This window comes from Chelon labrosus (assembly GCF_963514085.1).
Source record: "Chelon labrosus genome assembly, chromosome: 6".
NCBI lineage: Eukaryota > Metazoa > Chordata > Actinopteri > Mugiliformes > Mugilidae > Chelon > Chelon labrosus.
In genome coordinates this window covers 12223707-12245994 of record NC_140342.1, presented here as the reverse complement: position 1 = coordinate 12245994, position 22288 = coordinate 12223707, and the positions used below count along the sequence as shown (strand labels likewise).

Here is a 22288-nt window from a genome sequence, read left to right as displayed (position 1 = left end):
TTGTCTTGGGTGTTATACATCTATTTTGAGCACATCGTGTTGAATATAGTTATCTCATCACCCATTCATTTAAATGTGAAAGCAATGAAGGACTGTTGAAGGCGCCAAGTCTTTGCTTTGGTTTTGTTTTGGTTTGCCACTTTCATTTTGGATCTTACCAAAGTGATGTTAATCGTGTTATCTTGTAAGTTTTTCACCTCTTCATTCACTTCTACGGCACATAAAGGTGCTTACATTTCTTTGCAGACACGGTCCCTGTTGCTATTGTAATTCTACCCCCTAGCCTGAACTTAAACTTGAGACCATCCCAAAGGGAGGGGGGGAGCTTTGTCACAGATCAGCCTCCTGGGTCAGGAAATGAGGTCCCATGTCATCAGAGGACTCCGATGTGTTGATGTCCTCACAGGGACTCGGTGGCATGACATCATGCTCTGATCACACGTTGTGGCTCAGCTTACTGTTTAGCTCTGAACTGGATTGTCCCTGACTGCTAGTCAGCCCTTGGTCTCAGTCTTTGCACAGGTATTCACGAATGAATGTTTGACAGCACAGAGAATATTTTATGTGCAGGCTGCTCAGCTGTTCATCCACCGACACTGATTTTAATCTGCATGCAGTATTATTTTTTGTGTATGTGTTTGCCCATGGGCATTTGGTGTGTATTGTGTGTAATATTTGTGTTATCAGTTGTTGAGGGCAGTGAAGGACAGTAGATGAGGGGCTGCAGGAGAACTGGTTATTTTAAAGTAAGGCTTTTTTAATCTACAGCCTCCCTCTTCACCTCTCTCTCTTTCTCTCTCTCTTTCTCTCTCTCCCCCCCCCCCCCCCCCTCTCTTTTCACCTCTAACAAAAAGTCCTGCTTGAATGTTTTGTGTATTTGCAAGGCCAACCTGAGCGTTCATGGTTTAGATGAATTGAAAAGTATACTCATGTGCAAAATATTCAGTAACGGCTGACAAAATAATTAAACCTACGACTTTACTTATGTTACTTTGTTTAAGTCAAACTAGCAGCGTTAGCTTCAGTGGCCATTTGGTCATCGCCCGTCGACCTCAGCCACACTTTATGGCTCATTGCAAATTTAAGCATGGTAACACTGAATTTATAGACACTGGTCATTTTGAAACTGGTAAACATTTGTCAGTATCATATTTGGGATCATTTCATTTTATTTTATTTCATTCACTTTATGTTTGGAGCCTATCCCAGCTGTCATTGGGCGAGAGGCGGGATACATGCTGGATAGGTCATATAGTAATATATATATAATTTATAAATATAATAGCAGAAACATTGTTTTTAATGGAAAAGAATCTCCTTGATATTCTACAGCTATAATAAACAGAATTTGCTTATTTTTCATTAAAGGGTAATGCACCACAAGGTATGATGGTTTTCTTGAATAACAGGGTAATGATGTGTGGAGAGAGGCACAGATGTCAAGTATTTTAGGTATTTCATATTTTTGGTGTATCATCTAGATGGATAAATGGCACTGCAGACCAGAAGGATGAATGCATGTTTGCTTTTGGAGTGAATGGTCCCTTTAAAAAGTTGTAGTAATGCAGTATCCCTATATAGCTTATATAGCTAGGTATCTACATATACACCTTATGCACTTAACCATCTGTCTACCTTAGATGTTTGCATTACAACTGAGGCAGTTGCGCTAAAAATTATACATGTTTGCTTTAATATTTATGTTGTTGTATCACTGATTCAAGGATGCTGTTTGGCTATTTTTTTATCCTTTATGGATTTGTTGTCTACCTATTCATCATCACTTGATAAGTAAATAAATAGTTCATAGTCTGAAAACAGTGTGACCCTCGTATACTCTACTCTCTGCTGTGTGTGTGTGTCTTTGTGAGTGTCACTGCAGGTCGGGATTGGTGCCAGACTCTTAGCGCTTAGCCTGGCACTGCTTTATCAAACAGAGTGTGTGTTGAGACTTGGGACCTGTGCTGGCTCTCTCATCAAGTATGCAGTTGGAGTCAGCGCTGCAGCAGAGATGCCTAATAGAGAAAACAGGAGAGAGAAGAGAGAGTTGGAGAAAGACTCTGAATACGTCATGCCACCCGCTCACTTCCAGCCCCTGCTCTCTCCTCTTTATCGTCGCACTTGCCAATTACGCCTTTTGACTCTTGTGTATCTCAGCCTGCCCTTCTTCCGCATCTCTTCCCTTTCACTCTCTACCCCACCCACTAAATTTGCCCGCTCTTATCCTCATTCATATCCCCAGCCATTCACATCCCTCACTCTTTCGTTTCCACAAAATTGAATGTCATTCATACCTCTATTAATCCCTTTCAGCCTGGAAAGAGCTGTTCAGAGTTTCAGCCACCCTCCTCACGCTGCAGGTAGCCTCAGAACATGACAGAAATCACTGCTGTGACACTCACAGCTCCTCTTGGATTTCCTATTCCCATGCCCATATAAGCACTTCCTCTGTGTTAAATGAGTGACTTCACAGTGTTGGTCTGACATGGAGAGTTGCAGTGACAGGCCGCAGACCCAAACGATGGAGATGGAGATTGGATGATGTTTGTACTCTAGGGAGCTTGTTGGGAGATACCAATCTTCATAACTGTTTTTTCACACACAGTCTGACTTCTCCTCATGTCCTCTTTCTCACCTCCTCCACTTCATGTTTCTTGATTTTCTCATGGACGGAGAACACCCAGTTTCTGTCAAACAGGAAGTGGTCATGATTCAGTGTGAACAGATTACCCTGTGTGTTGCAGCGTGTGTACCTCATGTCCAATCTCTGCAGGGCTACAGTTCCTTACCCACTGTGCAGCGGTTGTCTGAAAGAAAATACAAACACATCTCGATCGTCGACAATAAATAACACTTTCCTTACGATGTATCAGACAAGCAGCTGGAAGACTGGATGAATCAAAGTGTGTGTGTGTGTGTCTGTATGTGTGTCTGTCAGAGAGAGTGATGGAGAGTATCAGTGACGCATTGGCATATTGCATGTAGCAGCAGACCAGAGGAGGGGACGGAGCATGCAGCATTAATAACCATCTTCATCCACCAGCTTGTCTCAGAGGCTGACTCACTCTTCATTAGCAACTTCATTGCTGTCAGCTGCTCGTTGGTGGCTCGAAAGCAGGCTTCAAATCACTCTATCGTGTCAGTATACACTGCAGTAACAACTTTACACATTCATAGTACAAGTTTGAAAGGATGCAACTCTGTGTTACGGGAAAAGTCTAAGGCAGTGTACTCTGAAGCATCAGATCAACCTGCTATATGGAGATATTTACCATGAAAAACAAATGTTTTTAATATTGTATCATAACTTGTAAACAACTATGTCATTTTAATGCAAGGTAGAAAGCAGCTTTTACCATTTAGGGATATTGCAGATATTACGTAGTTTGTACAGCGCTGCACTACATAAATGAGAGAGGTAATGTTGGGTACTGTCAGCAGTTTCCACAGATAAATGTTAATGAACCCATTTAAGGAAACCAAATAGCCTCACTGTCAAAGTTTGTTAGCCTATTTATGTTTATTTATGTTTTAAGTGCTCAGCACCCTCATACCTCCATGTAGTGACTGTAGGAGTACATCAGTGCAGTGTGGTACTCACTGCACTCAAATGGCGCTCACCTGTTTGGTCAGCTTGTGATTATGACATCGCTGTCGCCGCTAGGCAACTGCTGCCGTCGAGAAGTAGTTTACCAAGCTAACAACCACTTGATGTAGGAAATACAAATGTATAAAAAAAAAGGTCGAGGACGTTGGGAATATCAACATATTAGTCAAATCTATTTGACTAATTTACACGATATTAACTTACCATCGTCCTCCACCATTTTGTTGAGATTAGTTCAGTTTGGTACCCGCACACTTTGTCTCGCCAAAGTTTCTCTTGTCTATCTTGTCTATCAAATTTCATCCAGTGGTGTCTTCTTGTCACATCGCTGCTAGTCTCCTAAGGTACTAAAACATTCAGTTATCTACATTGTCATATGATTTCTTGGCAGATTGTCACCACCTCAAAGGAATAGGTCAGCATTTTGAGAAATACCTGACTTTCTTTCCAAGACTTGGATGAGAAAACTGTATCACTGTTGCTGTATTTCTTGTGCAGCATGACCCATGACTTCTTGTAATTTGTAATTGTGCTTTGTATAAAATGTATATGTAATAATCATGGACCCCGCAGTTATTAACAATGCGGAATGATTTTGGGACGCTTCCCTCCCTAATTTACACCTTATATTCAGATCAGGCTGTGACACAGTGATACTGCAGGGAGACATGCTATTTCCTCCTGCAGGGATCAATATGCTTGGTCAGCTGTAAAGCTCCCACAGTGGATTGGCCTTCATCTGTAAAACCTCATCCATACTGCATAATCACACCAAGGTCAGGCAAGAGAGCCATTTACATATAGACGCAAGCACCTTGAACTGACAAACTCGCCTGCCAACCAGGCAGAAAATTAACCAGTCAAGTCAAAGTTTGAGCCACTTTGTGTTTGTGTGTTAAGAGCATTTGTGTGTGTGTGGAAAAGGCTGGGGAGGGGAGGACTCATACGGTTATGTGTGTGTGTGTGTGTGTGTGCGTGTGTGTGTGTGGGTGGGTGTGTGTGTGTGGGTGTGTGTGTGTGCGCTTTAAAATACCTGTGCTTCTTCTGCCATTTTATTTTGTCACAGACGTGGTCTTGGTAGGTGGCTAATTGAAAATGCCCATACTGCGGTTACCTTCTCTCTCTCCCCTACACAATAATGTCTGTGTGCACGTCTCTTTGTGTGTATTTATTTGTGCATTTGTGTCTTTCTTCACAGCATGTGTCAGACTATTCACCAACATTACCTTCGCTGGTGTTGGCCTCATTTAAATCTTAGCTTACACACTAGTTTAAAAGAAAGTAGTTTTGTTTTTGTACAGTACGATGTCAATTTTGTGCTAATTGTGATACAATACATGGAGGATCAGCTTTTCAGCCGACTCACCGTGTTGAATCAGTGGTTGGACGGCTCGATGAGAAAAAACTTTTGGATTTACTCTTCAGCTTAGCAAACCAGTGCAAGAGAAGATAAACAGCAGAGGTGGAAGTAAACAAGTTCAGAGGGCACAAAGAAGTCTCTTCTTGTCTTATCAGAACATTTAAATACACAAATATTTTCACAACGACATGATCATCTGGAATGTATAAACCGTAGACCAATAATCTGCATGGCAGTTTGAAGCTGTTTCTAGCTTCCTAGCCTCCTAGCTAGTAGTGGCTCCTCCAGTTTACCCTTTTGAACGATGAATACAGAATACTGCCACCAGCTGGTAGGAAGAGTTATTTCCTTTCACAGGCGCAGATGTATGTCGTCTTTGCGATGTTTTCAAGTGCATTTTTATTTTGGCCCGACACGGGTTACATAAGGCTATGTCACAGTCAGCCTTCGTCGCTGGTAGTTCATTGATGTCCGTACCCTAAGTCTGTTTTATGGAATTTTTCTCTTTGTCTTTGCTTTATTTTGTTAAATCATAGCTGAATCCTTATAGTTTAGGATTATACCTTAAAGGTCCATTAGCTTTATAGAAGTACCTCACAGTAATGTCTGTGAGTGCTGAATGTTGTGGCCTCATATGTGAGTGGGGGTTGTTTGGCAAACGGAACAAAAAACAAGTTATTTTTTCTGTCTCTGCTGACTCACGTTGTTTGTAAGTCTCTTTTTGCAGTAGTTGCCGCTTTCTCTTGAATGTGTGTCCCGTAGGTCACGCTACAGGTGAGGTAGATTAACCGCAGATTAAAGGGAGCATAGAAATGAGTCTTGTGAACTTCATCCTGCGCACACACATTCACAGTTTCTTGCTGAGTCATGACCTTCCTCGCTGCTGCTACACCACTGACTCACTGACAGATTAAAACATCGCCACTCAAACAGTCCAGAAAGAGACCCACACATACACGCAAGCGGATAGTATCTTGCTAGTATGGCCTGTTGGAAAAATAAATATTGGTATCTCTGCAGCTGACTCTGCATGGCTGTAATGAACATCAAGGGGAGCGAGAGGAGAAAGCTGTTGACAGACACAGCTGTTAATACAACGGTGCAAGTAAACAGGCCTGGACAGTGTAACTCGTGTAGGTAGTATGACATATCAAAAGCTGTGATGAGGTGGATTTTTCCACTGCACTGATAAAATGGGCCTCTGATTTTTGTCTAGCTAATGGAAAGAGCTTGTATCGCATTTCTGTTTTTAACCCCATACTTAATGGAATACACGGTGCTGTAGCCTATTGTGCTCATCTATGATCAAAGCCTGTGATGCATGCAGAGTGCTGGTGATTTTCCATGACAGATACTACTTCTGTGATGTGCAGTATGTCTCCAGATTTTGGTAAGGGACTCTTAATTAAGCTTGAGACATAAAGACCCCACGAAGTGAAGGAAAAGCCTAAATAAATTATACTGGTATACAGGTATACTGAATGCAGATGCCTCCATACAAGGCACAGAGTCCTGTTTATTGTATATTAATTGTCTGGTTGTTCTAAAAATGTATGCAGTGATTATAAATAGTGTTCACCCTCTTGGGTACTAAATAAATGGAATCATGCTAAATATACTTTGGCTTTTTTGACAAGAGTTACTGTCATAGAGTGCCAAGAGCATGCAAAGCAAATTGTGACTACTTTGAAGAATCTAAAATATAAAGCGTATTCTGGTTTGTTTAACACTTTTTGTTTGTTTGTATGAAAACCTCTGACTCGTACTTTAAGTTATTCAACCCTGTCAAGTCAGTATTTAATAGATGCACCTTTGGCTGCAATCACAATACTGAATCTGTGCCTGAAGAAGGCCCCATGCCGCTACGCGTGGGCATTTTAAAGTTGTCCAGTTAGGACATGTCATTTTTGTAATAAAGACATTTTAATTAAGGAGTGCCTCGGCTTCAGAGAATTCCTTCTCTACGCTGCCTCTTAGATGTTCTACCTTGGACCGAAGAGCACCCAAATCAAACTCAAAAGGAATTGAGCACGCCATTCATCTTGAATCTGTACTGAATCTTTGTGCTTGAAATTTGTGAAATTGCACAGACATTGGGTGTAAACAGCCCTCATCAGCTGTACATAAAAACACAAACCTAACACAAATTAATTCCCAAAATGTATTTTAGTGTGAAACTTCCTGTCAGCTAGCTTAAAAGTCATCTGCCACTACTGCAAGATGAAACTACACATATGCAGCATAAATGAACACCCCTTCAGGTCAACCACAACATTAAAACTACTGACTGGAGAATAACATTGACTATCTTGTGCCAATACAATGTTCTGCCGGGAAACTTGGCATTCGTGTGATTTCACTTATACATGTACCACCTATTTGCCTACTTCCCCCAGTTTTGTCACTATAATGATGAAGCATAGTGGATTTGCAGAAGACTGTTGAATTTCCTAGATCTGTCTGCCATCCATCATCTTCCACGTTGTCTGATATGAGCTCACAGTGCTCAAAATATGTTCAATTTGCCTGGAGTCCTGGCAGTATTATTGGGAGAATCTCATATAGTTACTTTTTTCTCTGTGGCACTAAAACATGTTGAAGGAGCCTTCAGATACCTTTAGGGATGATTAACTCTAAAAGACTTTGAGACTTAAAAACCCTTGCTAGAATAGCAACATTAAGAATAGTGTCTCTTAGAACAGACTTTTGGTTTCTTAAGGTTTAGGAGCTTATGTGCTGTACCATGTCTTGACAGCTGTAGGAAAAAACCCTGACCTCTGGGAGATTTTGAGATACTATCCCGAAAGACCAACGTGAAAACAGCATATCTTTTTGAAGAACGGTGTACATCCCTTGAGAAGAGATCCAGAGATCAAAATTTGTCATTCGGCTGTATTTGTAACAGACGGTGACATGATGTGATGATGAGTGCGCTTCGATATGCTGTGTGGGCTGTTGATGGAAGTAAGAAGAGTTTTGGATCGCCACTTCAGTGGGATGAGACTGGCGGTGAGCGAGAGATGGACACAATAGCTACTAGGCGGGCTGTATGAAAAGTTAATTGTCGTCGTTGTTATCAATCTACTAGCTTCATCATACCATTATTTACTCTTTAAAAAGGGGTTTTGTTGATGTTGCGTTTGTTGTTGTACAAGGACCTGATCCGCAGTGATACATCTGACTCATGCTGTGTGTGTGCCCCTACTTGTACTTCAAATACACAGCGAGAGCAGATCGCATTGCATCATCTGGGCCCTCCACATGTTCCCTGTCTCTCCCTCTTTCTCTAACTCACTCCTTCACTCCCACTTTTAGTCACCCCTGCTGCTGTCATCTCGCCCACCTTGTCTGACAGCTGCCCACCCTTCATGTTAGTGCTCTATTCACTGTTCTTGATCTGCAGACTTTCACCACAGGACAGTAGTTTAATTCGGCTGTTTTCTGACCCCGCTAAGGACAAGGAGGCCTGTAAATGTAGTGCTGCAGCTTCCACAGATGAGTGTTTTTCAAGCACTCGGGAAAAAAGGAAATTATGTACGGCAAATGCTTGACTTGTGGTGTTGTATTAATTCTAGCAATAAGGCATAAATAGTCATATAAAGAGGGAGGTGGGTGGCTTTCAATAACTGTTAGTTCTGGCAAAAATAAGCGAGAAAAGATGGCTCTCTCTCCTCTTGTTGCTATTTACTAAGCTCCCACTCCTGGTGCCTGTTGGTGTTTTGGATCTGAGAGAAGCTTCAGGCTCCATGCCACAACAGAGAGGCAGATTCATACAATGGAGTCCTTCCAAAAGTCCTCCATCACTCATACACACAGGAACACACACACACACAGGCTCACACTCCATCAAACAGTCACACTGTCACGGGCACACACTTAATTATTCAGTCACTAATTATCTCGTATACCCGGTTACATAACTGAGGTTGCTTTTGTGAGTGGAGGGAAGAAGAGACTTGTGAGGAGAACTTGCCGGAAGAGACGAGCTTTTCAGAGAATTTCATCTGGCCTCGCTGCTGATGCAACTTCTCTGGAGCATCTGAAACTGCTTGAAATAAGGTTTCGGTAAGGGATATCTAAATGTGGTGGAGATACAGAGATGGTATCAGAGAGGCAAAATGCACACTCAAAAGCACTCCCGCACTTTGCATGGAAGCAGGGGATGTACATGCAAGTACATAAATTGATGTACATTTCAGCTCCATGGAGACAAGGCTGGGTAGTTCACCCAGTGGCTCATCTCTTTTCCTTCTTTATTTTGCTTATCCCTTTCCACTACATTTCACTTTCTCTGCCATCTTGTTGTAGTATTTTTTTTTCCTGTCTTGCCTTATTTGTGACAGGAAATCCTTTCGTCCGTTCATTCCCAATTTCCCCTTTAACGCTTTTTGTCTCCGTCTCCTCCTTTACCTTACCTTCTTATCATTCTGCTCACCTCCACTTCCCCTCCTTCTCACTCCTCCGAATAAGCTGTAACGGCCTCACGCTGCTGGCATCTGTCCCCTTAGTGGCAGTGTTGTACGAGCCAGGAGTGTCTCCACGTGTGCGATGATCTGAATACTTTACTACTGCAGGAGTGTATTTGTAAGTGACAGTGAAATCTGTAATAGTTATTCATTTCCTCTACGTCTCCACTGTCAATCAGTTGACTGACAGATGAAGCAGACAAGCTGTTGCCTCTGCTCATACAGTATGTAGACACACTGTAAGGCTATTTCAGCCAACACAACTCTTGTTCTATTGTGTATTTAATCAAATATTAAGACAGAAAAGAGATCCGTATGTCTCAAACAAACATGCACACCCAATTCTCAAGCTCCTTATTCATTCCTATGTCACTCTAAATAAAAAGAGAAACAACCCATCAGTACCTTCACGTTGATTTGTAAGAGAGCATGCAGTGAGTTGTACTGTAAGTTATATCTATTTGTATCTTTCATCATATGTCTATGCTCCCTATAAAACCCTGCTTCTGTAATTCTTTGCTTTAAGATCTGCACAACAACAAAAGCTGACATACAGCACTAAGTATAACCAAAGGACACCGTTCTCATTCTGTCATTTTCTCATTGCCCTTAGCTAACACTTGGTTGCAATTGACCTTTGGCTAAGCCCCGCCCTAGAATGTAGATTGACCAATCACAGCCAAGAGAGCTCCCACAGGGGTCCGACACTTTTTCACAGCGCTCCATTGACTTTAACGCAGGCGTCTCATATTTTCGGTCTCGGCAGGCTATACTGTCGGTATATATCCAGCATCCAGGGTATGGATAAGCCCAATGATGTGCGCGCAAAACCCTGTGGAGCTAACCAAAACATCACCGTTACAGCTTAAGTTGCATAGTTGTTGATACGCTAGCACACGCTGAAGAAATACAACGCATACGTGTGTAACGTTAGTCCGTTTGCTTCGTAATAACGATTATAGAAGTGAATAGAGACGTACCCAGCTTTGCATGAACAGTGTTGCTCCTTGATATTGATACCAGAGCCTTATAGATAACCAGAAAACCACAGCCCAGAAGAGAATGTCGGACGTAGCAACAGTAACCAAGGGGGGCGGGGCTTAGCCAAAGGTCAATTGACCTTTGGCTAAGCCCCGCCCTAGAATGTAGATTGACCAATCACAGCGCAGAGAGCTCCCACAGGGGTCCGACACTTTTTCCACAGCGCTCCATTGACTTTAACGCAGGCGTCTCATATTTTCGGTCTCGGCAGGCTATACTGTCGGTATATATCCATCATCCAGGGTATGGATAAGCCCAATGATGTGCGCGCAAAACCCTGTGGAGCTAACCAAAACATCACCGTTACAGCTTAAGTTGCATAGTTGTTGATACGCTAGCACACGCTGAAGAAATACAACGTTATACGTGCGTGACGTTAGTCCGTTTGCTTCGTAATAACGATTATAGAAGTGAATAGAGACGTACCCAGCTTTGCATGAACAGTGTTGCTCCTTGATATTGATACCAGAGCCTTATAGATAACCAGAAAACCACAGCCCAGAAGAGAATGTCGGACGTAGCAACAGTAACTAAGGGGGGCGGGGCTTAGCCAAAGGTCAATTGGAGGTTCCAGTCGCAGGTTGCCTAGGTAACCCACCGCATATAAAAAGACTGCTAGTGTATGGACAGTGCTAGCTCCTCTTCTCTGCCACTCCATCTGGGTTCACCAGAAGTTCCAAGGCTTCCTAATGCTTTGACAGTTGATTATTATCACACATTAATGTCAACATTCGCTCAAGTCTGGACCAAAAGAAGTTTGCAAACAGACTGATAGAAGGTGCTCAGACACACCTGGACAAGTTAACAATACGAGTGAGGTCTTCGTTCACTGTTGCATTCAACGTGATAAGGCAACTTATGGACAATACGGCTAACTTTGGTTTAGGACTGCTATTCTTCATTGGACTTGTAGGGTCAGAGGGTTTAGTTTGGATTGGATCCAACACATCATCCTGAACCCAAGATTCTCAAAAGGAAACCTGGCCAATTCTCTTCCCTATGTGAATGTTTTAACTCTTGACTGCATCCCAGTTCAGCCCTCAAACACTATTGTCTACTTTGCTGGTGACCATTGTTGACCTGATTTCAGATGACAAAAAGAGACGATATACAGGTCTAGAGGTGTAACATTTGTCTTAGTGATGTCTGGGCAACATCTTGGTCCATGCCTTTTCACTTTCAACAATTACAGAATAGATTTGAAAAGCTTCAGGGACGTTCTGGGTCCCACAGATCCCTGTGTGGGGTCTACACTTATAAGGAGGTCTAGCAATAGCGTTCTACACACCACCTATGTGACATTATACCATCTGGCACAAGATATACAACGATTCAAACACACACAAATAGACCCTGGAGCAGCATCCATCCTTCCAAGAGTTCTATCTGCCTGAACTCACACTTGACCTTTTCATCAAGCACACTGCAGAAAAATAAGTTATCCCTGAAACACTGTATCCTTGCTCTTTATAACTTGCAAAAACTTATTTTCATTATTATGTATTTAACTATTTTAGGTTTACATGGGAAATTCAGCAGGTTTACATTTCAGAGAGCTGATGAAAATATAGTTGTAACACCACAATGACAATGCAAGGTCTTAGGTCTTAGACGTGCCCCAGCCTTAGGCTGTAGGCCTAAACAGTTATGCTTAATTAATCAGATAAAAGTGGACGCCAACTTCTATGGAAGATAATAAGAGATAATTGGTTAAAACAAGGTCCCATGTGACACTGTCTAATTTAATTATTGTCACAGTGCACACACACACACAAGCAGAGACACGTGCAGGCTTCTTGTAACCTGACATGACCACTCAGTGAAAGTTAATCACACACTGTGCACAAAACTGCATAAGAATTAGTTTCACATCTGTGAACCTAATGGAAACTTCTCCTCCATTTCCATCTTTATTTTAGGAAGGTTAATATGAGTAAATGCACTAAAGTGCTTTTTTCTCACAGCAAATAGCACGTTCACACAGTCCCAGGCACTAAATGCACAGCTACATGCATGTATACACATATTAATATATAAAATAAAGAGGCTCTGCTAGGGCTCTTTTCATTTGTTGACATTTACAGTAGACGTGGCTGAACTTTGTGAAGTGTCATCATGGCATCAGTTTACCCTGGGCTAGCCCAGAGCACGGGTGTGCTGGGGTGGTGGAGCTTGGGTGTTGCTCGAGTACATGTGAACCTCACCTTTCATCAACGCTGGCCGCGGTCCCCCATCCTTAATGTGTCTAAACCAATCTGGGATGTGAACAAATACCATTCGTGCCTCTGACATCATGGAGTTTCCACTGCTGTGCTCGGCTCACTGCAGAGATAGCAGCTTTGATATTTAACACCCCTGGCTCACTGGCAGGGATTCCCCCACCCACCACCCCTACGAACCATAGATGGACTCTGGAGACTTGCTGTTTACGTGGAGGGCAGTGATCTTAAAGGTCAAAGGTCAAATGTCCGACTGTTCATTTTGAGGAAGAGAGTTGTGGAAGTAGACTAATGAGATTATTGTCAAAGAGCCCCAGATCTTCGCTGGCATCCTTGCTGCAGGATAGGCTCTAACTCAGGATGAGATTCTGACATTTTAGGTTCCTTTTTTAAACCATGCCAATTTGAATTCAGTTATTCTGTTGGAGCTGCATTTAGATCAGAAGCACAATAATCCTTAAGGTACAGTTTGCATTCACTAGTGCACACTTTCCTGTAACAGTACCCCTTATGCTTGTGCTATAAATGAGGTGAGCGCCCATGGACACAGCCAGCTTGATGATTTAGTGATGAATGGGGTCATCCCCTGTGGAAAATCACAGATATATCGGCAGGTGTTGTTCAGTTACACTTTTAAATAAAAATTTTGTTGGGATCTATTTGCGGCATCATCAGTTTTTGACATGGAGTTAACATTGTGAATCAAGGGCTACCTCATCCCTTAAGTCTGGCTCAGGAATATGTTGTGTAGCTATAGTTCGCACATTTGGTAAGACAACCATGTACGAGCAGCACCTCTGAGCTAAACATCAGGATTAGCTCAGCGGTTCCTTTTTTTGTGGTGTATCTCTGCAGCGACGAGAGTCACATGTTTAGCTCTTTCCTGACTATCAAAGACTTTTTCAGGTCAGACAGGCAACATGATACTATTGTTGGACCGAGCATTTCTGAGTCTACAGGAAGCGACCACCTCCATGTTTGGCCAACATTCCTGTCCGGGAACTAGCCACCGGATCATTTCTTCTCCTGATTTAAAAAAAAAAATCTTGTTGCAGAATTTCCTGTATAAATGCACACAGAGAGGCAAACAAACACTTGAACTATCAAACTGTTTACACATGTCACAAACAGATGACTGATGCTAACCACAGTTTGTTTTCACAGATTTGTTACAGGGTTTTTTAAGACCGTGCCTCAGATTTTCCATCACACACAAGCACACACTCACACAGCCAGAACGAGGTGATATGACACCTCTAACTTTAGTCTCTCTGTCTCTGCCGCTCTGAATAATCCAGTTAGGATGCGCTCCCTGGCTATCAGGAGGTTTTAGCTCCCTCGCTTCCAGTTGGAGGAAAACAGATTTTGGGCTCCAGTGTGGCCGGGTATCCTTAATAAACCTTCGTAACACAGACACACGGTACATATTGTACATTCTGGGATTATAAAGGCATTCACGGTGCATTGCCTAACCCCTAACCTTAACCGTCACAGCTAAAAGCCTAACCCACTCGAATAGGATCCCAAAAACATCTTTAACTCTCAAACAACCATATTAAATTGAAACATTTTTCCAACCAGGCAAACGTCCTCAGTACAGTCGTTTTGAACCCAAAAACACAGACACAAAGACCAACATACTGTATATCCGGTCAGATCTCTTCTTTGGCTTTGTGTGTGTGCGTGTGTGTGCAGGTAGGTCAGTGAGCGTGTGTTTGTGTAAAGGTCAGAGTTTGCGGGGGGCACCAGCTGATGTCACGGAGCCAGAACGAGACGAGTGTCCTTGATGACAGCCTGGCAACTATAATTGTCGTGACAACCCCAAGAAATGAGCCGTCATGTGACACCCCTTCCTCAGAGCCAAGTGCATGGAAAAAGAGTTGCACATACACATAGCCGTGTCCACGGGGAGAACCCTTCGGAAACAATCTCTGGCGTGCTTGGGGATTTGAGAGGGGAGAGTAGGAGAGGTTTAACCCACTGTGAACAGCACCAAACGTGGGCACAAAACGTACCCACATGTTCACCAGAAACTGAATAGTGTTTGTGAGATTGGCCACCATTTTTTGCGCTTAAAAGCAGACCGCACTAGAAGGAGTTATTCTAACTTCTACCTTGTTTGTGAAGTTGCCTTTCCTCCCTGCGATATGTTTTCCAAAGCTGCTGCTTGCCTTTGGCACAGGTAAAGTGAGATTAAGGTTATCTAAAATAACCCGGTGAGCCTGTGTAATTCAACTCTGACACATTCTCTCATATTCCAGCCATCCATAAAGAAAGCGTTCAACTATCCGAGTGTGACGAGCAGCACTGACATATTTTCCTCCCTTGTTTTGAAGCCAACTTCTCAGGAAGAGCCATCAGGGGACGGCACGGCTCCAGCACTCTGATGTCTGGAACACACACACACACACACACACACACACACACAGACGTTTGCAGCCACAAACACGTCGTCTATGGGAGTTTACCACTTTGTTTGGCACAGGATTTCCTTCTAATACTGTGATTTAATATATATTTATGTATGTGGCTACACTTCTTTCTCTTCTCCTTGTCACTTTAAATCTGTCTTTATGGGTTTCTATCGCACGTCTTCTTGCAAAACACATGGTTTCCACATGTAGCGCACACAAGCATGCTCACACACAAACCTAAACAGGTTACAAACGTGTTGTTTAGTGTGACGCTGCAAACTGAATCAGTCTTGGATGCGCACGCACGCACACACTCTCACACACTTGCATGGGGCTTTTGTAGGTTGGTAATTAGTAGAAGCAGTAAGGTGATAACAAGCGCCAGCCACACGTTTGCAAGTGAGGTGTCGATGCCAACGTGCTGCCGGAAGTCACAGTCCCACCGATCACACCCTCTCCTCAGACATGTACCCTTACATATATATGTATATGTATATATATATGTACAGATGCAAGCATACACACAGTTTTATAAATACAAGACGGTGTGATCAACTTGTATGCCGATACAGCTTCACCTGTTCTGAAACAGAATATGTGCATCACAACAGTGTATATGTCCCCCACAAGTCCTCCTCCTACTCCTTTCCTTCCTTCTTTTTCCTTTGCCTATCATCTCCACCCACTCCTCCTCCTCCATCTACACGATCTGAGTCATCTGATCCAAAAGGTGAGATGCGGCGTTCAGTAGATTATTTTCATCTTGTCTTGCTGCACGAGAGGCTCTCTTCACTTTTCTTTTGTCCTCTTTGTATTTCCCTCGTTGGCATTCATCCATCTGTTACCCAGCAGCAGGCTACAAGTCGACACCTTGTTGCCGGTCGTGATCTTTTTGGAGTGTGACATCATTTCAGGCTGAGCTGCCCCATGAACAGCACTTTGTACAAGCCCCATATGATACTCTGTTGTGGGAGGTTTCTGTCCCTGCTCGCTCCTCGTGACAGGACAGCATTTTGATTGAGTAGACACTGTGCGTGTCATCAATCACTGGAGGTGGTCCCATAGAAGGCTTTCTTGTCATGATCTGCTGTTTAATCATATTATGCTGTAGTGATCACACCCCTGTTTATTCATACTGAAAAACATATTGGACATTTGAATCATCAGAGACATATTGGTTTCAGTCTCTCCCTTCTGTGTTTCATCATGTCTCCCCTCCTCTGTTCACGACCTTCTTTTCTCAGTATGTCTTTTGTGTTGCCCTTTTCACCTTGCATTGGCTCAGTTTTTCATTTATTTGTTTTTCCTGTTCCTTCAGGTTGTGGAAACAGCAGTATGAGTGGTGACATGTACAGTGCCGGCTACCGTGCGATCACCAACATAGATTACTCCTCGGTGTGCATCAGTGCGATGAGTGCCAGGCACAGCAACTGCCCAGGTATGACCTGGCACCAGATGGACGTGCGCCAACTCTCTTTCCCCGATGCGTCCTTTGATGTCATCCTAGAGAAGGCCACACTGGATGCCATCATGGTGGAGGACAAGACGCCGTGGGAGGTGTCCCCTCAAACAGCATGCTTCATTCACCAAGCACTCGCAGAGGTACTGTTGAATTCTGTGTCTCCTCCTCAGAGTTTAATGTAATGTGGACTGAGATCCAGGAATTTACTAGACGTTCTCACTAAAATTCACTTCCTTCTTTTGGGAATCCCAGTTGATTACAATGTAAACTATAATCACTAAATCCTAAAGTCCAACTGTCTTAATTTCATTAACAAAAGATGATGCCAAAATATTTGTCAATGACCGTTATTTCTGTGACTAAGACGAGATGTTGACGAGGTAAAACTAATATCTCATGATAAACACGATGATAAAATGTGTCCCTTTTTCTGTTGAAGAGACGGGACTAAAATGTTATTCTATAGCACAGGAGATGTTTGAATGTTTTCTTTTGGAAGAGGGAAAGGTATTTGTTTTTGTGCATGACAGAGACACACAAAGCAAAAGGCCAACCTAAAATATATACTCTAGATTGGTTCAGCTCTGTCCTTTACTTATCAGTATTCTGCAGCCCATAAGTGCCTCTGCACACCTGTGATGATTTGAATGCTCTGCTACAAGAGCAGTTTATCTGTCAGTGACTTTCTGACAGTGAAATCAGTGATAGTGGCACTTTACATTTCCACTCAATGTCCACAACCCATCAGATGACTGACAAGATGCAGAGTGCCCTTCAGCTGCAGGCTGCAGCGCTATAACCGCCACTGTGTCAGTGTGACAATGACAGTGTTTTGGCCATTAGCCATGCTTGACCTTGACACACTAAGAGAACGCTGCCATTAACTGAAGTAGGTAACTCATGATTTCTGAATGGAGAAGAATTACTCCTGATGTACTCGCTCATGCATTTGAAGCCCTGCTAAATGATTTGTAATTCAAAGTTTACTTTGTAATTACAGGTCCACAGTTTAGGCTCAATACACAGGCTGGATATATAATTACAGTAAATGTACCAGTGGAAAAGGTCAGAATATGTGAGTCATTTTAATGGAAGCAGTGAGAGAGGACTAATGTACAAGTAATATCAATGCAGATTTAAATGGTAGTGTTTCCGGAGAGATATTTAAAAATGTAAAAACTGTTTTTCTGCGGACTGCAGTCACTAGGCTACCTGTATAATGTGTATTCTGGTGATACGGATTTGACATTAAGAAAAATAGTGAATTTGACCTTAAAAAATTAGTTGATCAATTCTTCAGTTCATTTAAAGCAAAAATGTTAAGTTAAAAAAAAAGCGTATCCTCTGTACTTTTTACCAGTGTGTGTGTGTGGACTGAGATCCAGGAGTTAACTCACTAAAATTGATTTTATATTCTGCTTGTGGATACCTTAAATACGTAAGTCCAGCTTTCACGTACCATTAATTAAAGGTAATCTATATTCAGCCTCAACAATCAGTACTAAATACCGTAATGACAAGTTATTCTTTATTGGTTTCAAAAAATTTTAGAAGGTCTGAACAAAGCAGAAATCTGTACATTTAAACTATGTAGGATATTCATCTAGTTGGTTAATGAGACCAGCATTTTGCCACTCCTAAATCAGAGTCCAGAGAAAAACTCTGATACAATTAGTCAGTTAATTTATTGGACAATTAATTTCTTAATTTAAGGCAAATATGTGGATTCTAGTTTGTCACAGTTAACTGGTTTTCTTCATTGTTATATCTTTGTACATTCAAAATACTTGGATATGGCACTGATAGTTGGTCAACCCAACCAATGTAAAGGCTTTCAAACATTTACATAGATTAAATACTAGGATTGTTATTTTTATTTAAAAGTCAAACAGTTTATTAAAAATGGGAGGAGACAGTGTACTGATCTTATAAAACACAACTTCCTGCAACATTCGGTTGTAACCACAACTCATGGGAATATAGTCAGACTGGATTCCGCCTATAAAATGTAAATTTCTACTGAATTGAATAGCAGGTGTGACGGCAAAGAGGTTGCACACATAAACTGAAGGCTAACAATGATCTGCTTTTTTTGAATAATTATATTCTTTTGTATACTAAAACCAAGCAGCGTCCTTCTGTTTCTGCTGTTTCTCTTTGCGCTCACAAGATAATTTAATTCGGCCTCTCAAAGTGGCTGAATGTTCGATAGTCTTGCAATTTTTGTGTATTGTATAGGGCCGGGACTTTAACGCGTTAATTAAGATTAATTAATTACACAAAAATAACGCGTTAAACATTTTTTACGCATTTTAATCACACTTATTTTTGCACCGCGGAACGTTTCTCACTGGATGAGTTTCGGCGGACCGATTATGCTGGAGCACCAACTAGCGTTCATTACTTCAGACAACAACAAACCACAGTGAACGTGAACGAAGAAGCTGATGAGACCGCTTTGGGTGGCCCCGTGGATGGGAAATATGCTATTGCTACACTTAATGGCAAAATTGCACTGGTCTGTTGGACTTGGTTGAACAAAAATAAACAATATTTTGTTGCTTAAGCTTATGTATTCAGTCATTATTCAATGGTATACTAAAAATCCATATGAAAAAAAATTACTTCTCGCTATTCTCAGGTCAAATATTTATATGCGATTAAAATGTGATTAATTTCGATTAATTAATTACAAAGCCTCTAATTAATTAGATTAATTTTTTTAATCGAGTCCCGGCCCTAGTATTGTAGTTAGTTGCAGTCTGAATTGCTGTATGTCCTAGTTCGATTTCTTTGGAACTTTTTTCAATGTGCAACCTTTATTGAGTCAGTGGGTAAAAATAGATGTCCTTTTGAAATAAAGGTATAGTTAATTTCAACACTCAGTCATCCCTGAATGAAGATGATGCCTGAAAAATCTTAAGGAATGTTGGATTTCTCAGATTTTATTGCTATACACTTAACCTAAGGCAGGCCTGACTCACAAAGTAAACAGAGGCAAATACACTGCTGTATATGTGCCAAGATTTTAAGGATAGCGTCTGACAACAGCTACACACACACACATGCAAAAAAAGCAGGCAATGTCCTGGGTGTTTTCCTCTAACAGAAGGAAGTATTAAGGAGGGATCAGTGAGTGTGGTTGGTGGACAGATGGGAGGCTTTGACTCCCCTAAAGGAGTGAATCTGAACTCACGAAGCAGCTCTGTCTGAACGCCATTACAATAAGAGAGTCGAGTTCCTTCTCACTCGTCGTCACCTGCTTCCTTTCGCACCATCTCTTCTTCTCACTTCAGCTTCTCACTCTGTTTTCCCCTCATTTCCACTTTTATTTCTCTCACCTGCTCTGTGTCGGGGCTCTGCGGTGACCGTGATGTGTGACTGTATTCATGTTGCCTTTCTGCTGCGCTCTGAGTGATGTGCATCTTCAGATGCTGGAATATAACGTGTGTGTTTGTAATCACAGAGAAGTCGATAGTCCTCTGCGCCAGTGTACATTTGCTCCCAAGCTCCTGCTCGTACGGGTACAGCAGTCACGACTCCTGTTTATGTGTGAGTGTGTGTTCCTGCAGGAATGTGGGAGGTAGGTTCAGAGCCTACTTTCATTTTTTACAGAAACATTCTTACAAAGTGGAAATAGGGGACAGACGGAGAGAGAGATATGAGAGAAGGAAAGTACGAAGGTGAGAACGGCTCATGAGAAGCAAGAAAATGGCCTGAGTGTAGGAGAGCGAGAGATGAGAAGGGAGGAGATCACTGAAGAATCCTCTGTTAAAATCACACACAATGACGGGAGAGAAGAGAACGAGAACAAACTGCATGACAGCAGAGGAGAAAAAGAGAGAGGGAAGGGGGGAAAGAGAAGGAGTGGTAGACAGAAACCAAGACTGACAGAAAGCTAATGAGCAGTGCGCCAGTGTGAGACCGATGGGAAGAAGGTAGCAAAGGAGACGGAGAAACCGAGAGGAGGGAGTGCAGCACACTTAAATCTAAAACCTGCTTTAAAGGTGCAGCAATTAGTTGTCTGGAAGTAAAAAACAAAGAAATATGCAGCTGACATCTGACAGATTGTGCCGCTCCAGAATGACAGATCATACAATACATGTTTAAATAAGTTAGATAAGTTAGGAACATCTTGTAAAGTATTAGGCCGTCTGTGTTTTGTCAGGACCTGTGAGATAAAGAATTGTATTTCATTCTCTTGATTTTCCTTCTAGTAACGCTCAACAACATGACTGAGGATCTGAAAATGAAGCTAAATGATGCGTTTGAAGCAAGTGAAGAGATTTCTTTGAAGAAAGATATTGAATGACTTTCCGTTTGTAATCCCCTTTGTCCGAAAGGTCACTAAGACATTTCAGCTAAGGGGAACTGTGGAAGTCAAGGTTGGATCCGGTAAAACATTCAGATGTAGCTGCATGTCTGCTGAGCAAGACAAAAGAGAAAACTCCCACAAGACTGCGAAGGACCTGCAGGAAGTTTCAGTCACTTGGCATCATGTATTAAAAGAGCTTTATGTTCCACACAATTTATTGTTGTAAACCTACACAAACCAGTGCTAAAACTTGGCCCCTTTAGTATCCATTACTGAATGTCAAATTGAATCAGCACCAGAAATACTGCAAAAACTACAGCAATCTTAAAAAAAAAAAAAAAAAACCTATGCCAGATCTCTGTCAAGGACACACATACTGTATATACAAATCATGGGACAAGAGGTGTAACAGCCAATACAGTTTTATTTTTGTTGCTGACATCTACACACACACACACACTCACACACAAACAAAATCTCACAGTAGAGGCCGTGGTGCACTGAGGTGTGAAATTTATTTCACAGCCTGACACGCTCTGTGAATCACTCTAGCTGTTGCTATGGAGACTGTTTCATTGGATATCATCTCAGACTAACACTTTTAATTGCTAACCTTTAGTCTTATTTAAAAAAAAAAAGGTAAAGACTTGGTCTCAATCAAAGAGTTAAATTTACTTTAAGACAACACGTTTTGAGTTGTCTCAGCTACACTACGAATAAGTGAGTGGTTTGAAGCGACACTTGATTGATGTACATGGAGGTTTTCCTTAACTGTGTAGGGCTAGCCAAAGAATAGTGTCCTTGGAGTCTGCAGCGATGCAGTTTCTTTGTACAGGGGCACTGAGTTGTCGATTATGCAGGGTCCAGAAGTTTACTCAAGAGCAAGAGAATCCTATAAAGGAGTCTGTTGGTAACAGATTTGGATAGATTGCTTATTGTTGTGCTACATTATTAAAACAGCAATCCAGCGAATCAGGCATACGGCAAGAGCTGACAACAACTTTATTGGACCCATCAAGTGAAGTGGAACAAACTGCTTCAGTAGTTGTTATCTCACAGTCTGTCGACAGTCTTATTTAATTTACACGATTCCATGTAAAAGATTCACTTCTTCTCGTCTGTATTTCTGTCGCCTCCTCTTCCTCAGACTGAGGGTGGCAGGAGACTCCCCTCCCTCTCTTTTCTTCTTCGAAATTTTGCATATTGCAGTAAAAGATTGCTGGCAAGTCCAAACTAATGCTAAAGAAAAAGGGAGCTCGTAAACATGAAGAACTGATACATTAATCCAGTCGGTTAAACAAGGAATCCACACCTCCACTATCCACTGGTATCGGAAAATATATGGCTGTGTACACATCCTGGTGGCGAGCCTCGTGTCATGACATCACCCTGAGCTGGTTTAAT

At 42.0% G+C, this 22288-nt stretch overlaps 1 protein-coding gene across 1 annotated transcript in view; it reads left to right on the top strand.

The window, feature by feature from the left end:
• The window catches only part of ece2a (endothelin converting enzyme 2a), a 74142-nt gene that overhangs the window by 21205 nt on the left and 30649 nt on the right, over positions 1 to 22288 (top strand). Inside the window, exon 3 of the mRNA XM_084546485.1 lies at positions 16426 to 16709. Coding sequence (XP_084402611.1) covers positions 16426 to 16709 — 284 coding nt within the window. The remainder of the gene's footprint in view (positions 1 to 16425; positions 16710 to 22288) is intronic.